The following is a 7,888-nucleotide window of genomic DNA, read 5'->3' on the forward strand; positions in this document are numbered from 1 at the left end:
CGGCGTCCCTGCCCCCTCCGGGCGCCCCGCGGTGACTGTGCCTTCCTCCCTGCCAACTTCCGACCCCTCCTCCTGAGGTCTGAGCTGGGCCACGGCGGCCGAGCGTCTGGATTCATTCCAGTCCCTGGTTGACGTACCCAATTTTTGTGAGGCTCAGTTTCCCCAAGTTCCAAAAAGGGGCAGTACTTCCAGACCCACCTGCTTCCCATGGTTAGGGATCGTCCAAGTAAGATGCCGCTGAAAGCCCCAGGAACAGAGTCTCTCAGCCAAATTAGGCAACCCCCTCCCCACCGCAAGCCTCCTGCTGACTCTCCCGGACCTCCGCTGGGGGAGCCTGGTTATCTGCCCCGACTGACACCTGCGCAGTTCATTGTTTATCTAGTAAGAGTTCTGGCTCACTTCCTGTGTGCTGTGTGGAGAGGAGGGGATGAAAAGGAGGACACGCTGACACCTACCTGACTGTCCCCAGGTGCTGTACCCATTGCCCTGTTTTCTGTTATTTCCCATGAGCCAGGAAGGTATACACTGATATTCTCCCATTTCACAGATGAGGAAACTGAGGCTGACAGGTTAATCTGGGTGCCCCCAGTCAAAGCAGGAGACTTGGTGGTCCACCTGGGAACTCTATGGAGGAAACTGGCTTTGAGATGGCAACCCCAACCCCAAGCCCATTTGGAAGGGAGGGTCATTCCTGGTGGGGAGAGGCCATGAAGCAGGCAGGGTGAATGTGAGCTGGAGCCCAGGAGGGCAGGACAGGGCGCTGCTGCAGGTGAGAGCAGGCAGGCAAAAGCGAGGACCAGGCAGGGGCCAAGCCTCGGACATTTTGCAGCTGCCAGTGTGGTCCTCAGATGGCTACCCCTAGCTGGTTCTTGGCAAGTGGCACCCTAGCATGGAGGCCCAGCCCCTGCCTCTCCTCCCACTGCTTCCCCCTCTCTGCATACCCACACTGAATTTGCATGAATGCCACCTCCTCTGGGGAGCCTCCCCAGATTGAACCCTGGTGGAGCACCTGCCACTTCCTATTGACATGTACATTTGTGGTTCTGTGCCCCCTCCTACCCCAGCCCACTGTGTGCCCAGCACCAGCACACAGCTTGGGCCTGACACACAGAAAGGTGTCTGGAAACCAGGAAGGAGGTGGGCAGAGAGGCAGAAAAAGCTATGAACATTCAACCTGAGTGGGTTGATGACTGGGCCCTACAGCAGGTGGAGAGGGAGCAGGGAGTCAGGGCTGTGGGCCTCCCAGGGGCCCGAGGACAGGGAATTGGCAAAACTATGTCTTAAATATCTAGCCTGGGAGAGCATGAATGGAGCCAATTCCTCAGCACTAACTATGGGCCAGGTGCTAGGCCTGGGCCTTGGCAAATGATAGCACCAATGACGAGGGGAAGTCCAGCAGTAACACCAAGAGTATCTGGAAACCCAGCAGCCAGGTTCAGGGAAGCCAACCATCCTGTCATTATCACACCCTCCAGGGGCTCTGTGGCAGGCAGATAAAGAGTTTGGCCCCTGCACCCCGCCGTCCGTATCCCCACCCATGTCAGGCTCCCAACTCGAGCCTCGAGGTCAGGTCCCGCCTCTCCAGGCTGGAAGGGGTTGAACGGAGAGGGCCTCAGTCACAGGCTGGGCATCCCTGGAGGCAGCCAGGGTGCAGACAGGGACAGTGGACCCTAAGGCTGCAAGAGACCAGGCCCCGACTCCTGTGCAGAGAGGAAGGGCGGGCCACCTGCAACCCAGCGTGCACAGAGCTCCCGGGGAGGCTAAGTGGCCTACGCCTGTTACCTTCACCTCTGCATCTCAGGGGCCCACAGGAAGTGCCTGCTCGGCCTCAGTTTAGAGCAGAGGAAACCATGGGGTGGGAGGGGAGGAGGGAGGTAGTGGAGAGGGAAGCTGGGGTTCCTGTCACGTGACCCCTCCCCTGGGCTCCCTCACTGCCCTGCCTGGCTTGTCAGGAGTCGTCTGAGAAGGGGACTCCTCCAGGGACTCGGTCCCTCGGTCCCCAGGTGAGCTGGATGTTAAGTGGAGGGAGAATGCAGAGGGTGAGGGGCTGTGGAGGGCCAGCTAGAGCCCTACAAGGGCAGCAGTGGGTCCCTGCTCCTGTCCCCATGGCTGGGGCTATAGTCACAGGTCCTCATCGGGGGCTCCCGGGGTATCTGGGCAGACCCGGGCCTGGAGGCTGGACCACTAGAAGGAAGACAGAAAGGGGTCCCCGGCCATCCAGAGTCAGATGCGGCAGATGCCAAGTCCCAGGAACTGTGGGGTTTGGGACACAGGCTCTTCTCGAAGGGCAAACTGGCACGTGGAGAAGAGCAGGAATTATCTATCCTCAGGGTGAAGGTGGGCACAGGCACAGATGGGTGCGGGGTGCAGCAGGTCCTGGCTTTGCCTGTGACGGTCTCGACTTTCCATGCCCTTGACAGATGGGGAGACTGAGGCCGTGGCTGTGTGTCCCTCTGAGAGTTGGAGCGGGACTGGGCCCGAATTCAACCCCAGCAGGATTCTCTCTCATTTCTGAGCCCCGGAGGCGGCAAAGCGGCAGACCCGGGCAAGTGGACCCTAGGGCTGCAGGAACCCAGGCCCCGACGCCGGCGCAGAGGGGAAGGACGGACCCGCCCCCAGCCCAGAGTGCACAGAGGCCAGGGCCAAGGCCTTGCGGCTCATCCACCTGGGGCTTCATATCCCCCCCACGAGCAGCCAGGCGCCCCAACCTCCACCCACGCCTGCCGAGATGCTGCCGCCGGGATCTGTGCCATCGGAGCGGGCCCCTGGGGTGCCGGAGCCCGAGGAGCTGTGGGAGGCAGAGATGGAGCGGCTGCGCTGCTCCGGGGCGCCCGTGCGCGGGCTGCCCTATGCCATGATGGACAAGCGCCTCATCTGGTGGGTGCCACGCGGGCGCCGGACGGTGGGTGGGGGGGTGCTGCGAGGCTGCCCCGTCGGATGGGGTGGGAACACCCCGTCTGCCTGGCCCAGGTGGGCAGGGCGGGTGACTCAGGGGCGCCCCTGTCACCACCCCCGTCCAGGCAGCTGCGGGAGCCCGCGGGGGTGCAGACCTTGCGCTGGCAGAGGTGGCAGCGCCGGCGGCAGACGGTGGAAAGGCGCCTGCGGGAGGCAGCGCAGAGGCTGGCCCGGGGCCTTGGGCTCTGGGAGGCGGCGCTCTACGAGATCGGGGGTAGGACCCGCGCGAACCGCGCCTCCCCTTGCCCTCTCTGGAGCCCCACTGCCCAAATCGGAAAAAGGAGGGTGGCATCATCCCGCCTGCCTTCGCCCGGGTCCCCCGACCAATCAGCCCCTCCCCCTTCCCACCCCCTCCGCCCGCGGGCACCGCAAACCTCGAGCCCCCGCAGCGCCCCCAGGTGACTGTCAGCAGTACCTCCGGACTCGGGCGGGCACCCACCCCGTCCGGTGGGTCCGCCCTTGGACTCTCAGCCCGGCCCCAGCCTCCCTGACCCACCCTGCTCTCCCCCTGCAGGCCTCTTCGGCACCGGAATCCGTTCCTACTTCACCTTCCTCCGCTTCCTGCTGCTACTCAACCTGCTGAGCCTGCTGCTCACCGCAAGCTTCGTGCTGCTGCCCCTGGCCTGGCTCCGCCCCCCTGACCCAGGCCCCGCCCTGAACTTGAGTGAGTGCGCGACCCACCAGGGGAAGTGCTCCAGTGCCCACTTGCGCCATGAGGGGCTGGCCCAGGGCCCAGAGCGTGGGGACAACCCTGGGCGTGGTCCTGCCGTGCCGGCCCCGGGGCTCTCTCTCCCTGACTCCGCCTTGTGTGGGGCACACCTCTGGCACATCCTCAGCCCCCTGCTCAGGCCTCCCCAGGGTTGGGGGTTACGGAGCAGTAGCCACAGAACCTCACCTATGCCTTGGGGATCCCTCTCTATTGACCTCCTTCCTCCTCAACAGCCCTCCAGTGCCCTGGCAGCCGCCAGTCCCAGCCTGGCGTTTTGAGGTTCCACAATCAACTTTGGCATGTTTTAACTGGCAGGGTGAGTGAGGTCTGTCCTGGCTATGGTCCAGAGTCTGGGAGACCCAGGGAACTGGCTTCAGGGGCCACAAGTCTAAGAGGACCTCTACTCCTCCAGGGACATTTCGGCTCCTCAGGGGATGGTCTTACCTAGACAGACTGGCCTGGCCAGTGGTGGGGTTAGAGAGAGGCTGAGGCCACTGTGCCCAACATAGACTCATGGACACATGCCCGTGGTCCTTGGAGCCCAGCTGGTGTAGGGGGTGCCAGGGACAAAAGGGGAAAAGTGCCCCGGCCTCCGGGAGAAGCACTTCCCCACCCTCATCCTGGGAAGCCATCGACTGGTTACCAATGAGGGCTCCAGGGTTCCAGTCCTGGCTCTATTTCTCAAAGCCCTGTGACCTTGGGCAAGTTGCCGAACCTCTGTGGGCCTCTAAGATGGGACACTCCCTACCTGATGGGGGGATTGTACGGGGGCTAGCGAGATCATATATGGAAAGCACTTAAGCTGAGCCTGGCGCTCACCCGGGCTGGGTATCTTCGTCGCTGTCCCCAGGCCTTCACCAACACCTATCTCTTCTATGGTGCGTACCGAGTGGGGCCTGAGAGCAGCTCGGTGTACAGCATCCGCCTGGCCTACCTCCTCAGCCCGCTGGCCTGCCTGCTTCTCTGCTTCTGTGGGACTCTGCGGCGGTGAGAGTGAAGCCCATGCCTTCAACCCTTCCCGGGGGAATCTTCCCTGATCCCCCTTTCCTTGGCAGGGTACTCTCCCACTGGCAGGAACGCCCATGGCCCCACACAGCAGGCTCCTGGGTGCTTCCTCAGCCTAGGCTCTGGCCGCAGACCTTAGGAACAGGGCCACTGCCCCCCTACCCCTACCCCGACTCCTCACTCACCAGGACTTGCACCTGGGGCTGCAGGCGTCCTCCCCACCACAGGCCCAGAGGCGAGCCAAGGCTGAGGCTGGATGGTAGAGGTGCCCCTCCTCCAGCAGCCCCTGGTCTGCTGCCCCGCAGGATGGTGAAGGGGCTGCCGCAGAAGACTCTGCTGGGTCAGGGCTATCAGGCGCCTCTGAGCGCCAAGGTCTTCTCCTCATGGGACTTCTGCATCCGGGTGCAGGAAGCGGCCATCATCAAGAAGCATGAGATCAGCAACGAGTTCAAGGTGTGTGTGCGAGCGAGTGCATGAGCTCCACGAGCTGCAGGTGTGTGCGAGCGCGTGCGTGAGATCCACAAGCTGCAGGTGTGTGTGTGAGCGAGTGCATGAGCTCCACGAGCTGCAGGTGTGTGCGAACGAGTGCGTGAGATCCACGAGCTGCAGGTGTGTATGTGAGCGAGCGTGTGAGATCCACGAGCTGCAGGTGTGTGTGAATGTGAGATCCATGAGCTCCAGGTGTGTGCAAGCAAGTGCGACTGTCCCAGTGTGTGTGAGCATGTGTGGGAGCCTGTGGGAGCGTGACAGAGAGCGTGTGAATGTGTGCATGTGAGGGCACATGTGACTGAATGGGTGATGGTGAGCACTCCTGTGAATGTGTGAATCGGAGTGTCTCTGGGAACGTGACAGTGTGAGAGTTCGTGACCGTGCCCTTATGTGAGTGTGAACGGTTGTGACGGCATGTGAGAGCATTTCCTGCACCCTTGTCTCCCACGCCCACCCCGCCTGCAGCTGCCCCTGTCCCCACACTTCCTGGCAGGTGGAGCTGGAGGAGGGCCGTCGCTTCCAGCTGATGCAGCAGCAGACACGGGCCCAGAGGGCCTGCCACCTGCTCTCCTACCTGCGGGTCAACATACTCATCGGGCTCCTGGTGGTTGGGGCCATCAGCGCCATCTTCTGGGCTACCAAGTACTCACAGGACAACAAGGAGGTGCTAGGCAACTGCATTCATTTAATCCTGGCCAGAACTGCGGGGGGGAGACGGGATGATCCCATTTTACAGATGAGGAAACCGAGGCTCAGAGAGGTTCAATCGGTCATGGCCACAGGTCACGGCCAGGACAGGCGGGCTCCCACTGGATATTCCCACCGACTGCCAGACTGCCAAAGTGAATAGCTTACAGTCTTCCCTGTTCTGGGCCTGCCCCAGTGTTACACTTTAGGAGGCCATGAGGGGCAGAGAGCCGACAGGGGCCCCCCAGCACACGGGCTCCCCTGACCTGCCTTTTCCTGCAGGAGTCCCTGTTTCTGCTGCTCCAGTACCTGCCCCCTGGGGTCATCGCCCTGGTCAACTTCCTGGGTCCCCTGCTGTTCACATTCCTGGTCCAGCTGGAGAACTACCCTCCCAACACGGAAGTCAACCTCACCCTGATGTGGTGAGTGCCACCCTTGGTGGGGACAAGTCTGCATCCTGCTGCTCTGTTTTGGTTGTCACCTGGCACGTGGGGTCCCCAGCTGAGAGGCTTCCCTGTTCACTAGTGGCCCAAGGGGAAGGCAGGTAGACACCTCACAGCACACGACCTCATCGCCCCAGGTCTAAGGCTTTCCAATCCCCCGCCTCTGAAGGAAGTCGCCAGTCTGGACCAAGCTCTGGCCATTCAGTGGAGCAAGGGACTGTGGCCAGGGGTGTTGGGAATGGCCTTTGCACACAGGAAAACCAGCAACACGGGACATGCAGAGCTTCTACACCCTGAGAGTGTACTCCCCTTACCTGGACAACCCTCACGTGACCCATAAAGTCCAGACCATCCTCATCCCCCTTTGAGGGATGAGGAAACTGAGGTTCACATGGGTGAAGCACCCAGCCAAAGTCAAGCGCATCGTGCCTACCAGGTGCAAGTTCAAAAGCAAGCCCTCGGCCTCCTGGGCTCAAGCGATCCTCCCGCCAGAGCAGCTGGGACCACCCCCCCACCAGGCTCTGCCATCTTCTGCCTTAGTACTTAGGTCCTGTCTAGACTCCCTACTTCTCCACCCTTCACCCAGCCACAGAAATTCTACTGTGAAGCCCACCTGAGCTCCCACCAGCTTTTCTCCCTCCCACCACCCTCAACCATCACTTGCCCTGTTTTTCCCTCTGCTTCCTCAAAGTCAGTTGTGTTTGGTTTGCTTTGAAACTTTATTGTTTGAGGCCCGGCATGGTGGCTCACACCTGTAATCCCAACACTTTGGGAGGCCAAGGCAGGTGGATCACCTGAGGTCAGGAGTTCGAGACCAGCCTGGCCAACATGGTGAAACCCTGTCTCTACTAAAAATACAAAAATCAGCCAGGTGTGGTGGCGCACACCTGTAATCCCAGCTACTCAGGAGGCTGAGGCGGGAGAATCACTTGAACCTGGGAGGGAGACATTGCAGTAGAGTGTGCCACTGCACTCCAGCCTGGGTGACAGAGTGTGACCCTGTCTCAAAAAAACACCTAAAAATTCAAAGTGTTCAACAAAGTGGAGATTTTAAAAATAAGCCCTTGGACTGAACTCAGTGGCTCGCGCCTATAATCCCAACACTTTGGGAAGCCGAGGTGGGAGGATTGCTTGAACCCAGGAGTTCAAGACCAGCCTGGCCAACAAAGCAAGACCCCGTCTCTACAAAAAATTAAAAAGTTAGCCGTCCTTGGTGGTGCACGCCTGTAGTCCCAGTTGCTTGGGAGGCTGAGGCAGTAGGATGGCTTGAGCCCAGGAGTTTGAAGACACAGTGAGCTGTGATCCCACTACAGCACTCCAGCCCTGGTGACAGAGTGAGACCCTGTCTCTAAGTTAAAAAGCGCTCACCAGCTGGGCGCAGTGGTTCATGCCTATAATCCCAGCACTTTGGGAGGCCGAGGCAGGCAGATTACCTGAGGTTGGGAGTTCAAGACCAGCCTGGCCAACATGGTGAAACCCCATCTCTACTGAAAATACAAAAAATTAGCCGGGTGCAGTGGCGCGCACCTGTAATCCCAGCTACTTGGGAGGCTGAGGCAGGAGAATCGCTTGAACCCGGGAGGCAGAGGTTGCAGTGAGA

At 60.7% G+C, this 7,888-nt stretch overlaps 1 protein-coding gene across 1 annotated transcript in view; it reads left to right on the top strand.

Moving 5' to 3' along the window:
- Positions 1 to 1,928: 1,928 nt before the first annotated feature.
- The window catches only part of TMC8 (transmembrane channel-like 8), a 20,179-nt gene continuing 14,219 nt past the window's right edge, over positions 1,929 to 7,888 (top strand). The window contains exons 1-9 of the mRNA XM_011988286.1: positions 1,929 to 2,003; positions 2,421 to 2,877; positions 3,021 to 3,169; positions 3,470 to 3,619; positions 3,898 to 3,980; positions 4,515 to 4,651; positions 4,975 to 5,122; positions 5,652 to 5,822; positions 6,128 to 6,267. Coding sequence (XP_011843676.1) covers positions 2,729 to 2,877; positions 3,021 to 3,169; positions 3,470 to 3,619; positions 3,898 to 3,980; positions 4,515 to 4,651; positions 4,975 to 5,122; positions 5,652 to 5,822; positions 6,128 to 6,267 — 1,127 coding nt within the window. The 5' untranslated portion in view covers positions 1,929 to 2,003; positions 2,421 to 2,728. The remainder of the gene's footprint in view (positions 2,004 to 2,420; positions 2,878 to 3,020; positions 3,170 to 3,469; positions 3,620 to 3,897; positions 3,981 to 4,514; positions 4,652 to 4,974; positions 5,123 to 5,651; positions 5,823 to 6,127; positions 6,268 to 7,888) is intronic.

Source organism: Mandrillus leucophaeus, unplaced genomic scaffold, assembly GCF_000951045.1.
Source record: "Mandrillus leucophaeus isolate KB7577 unplaced genomic scaffold, Mleu.le_1.0 Scaffold1, whole genome shotgun sequence".
In the NCBI taxonomy this organism is placed as follows: domain Eukaryota; kingdom Metazoa; phylum Chordata; class Mammalia; order Primates; family Cercopithecidae; genus Mandrillus; species Mandrillus leucophaeus.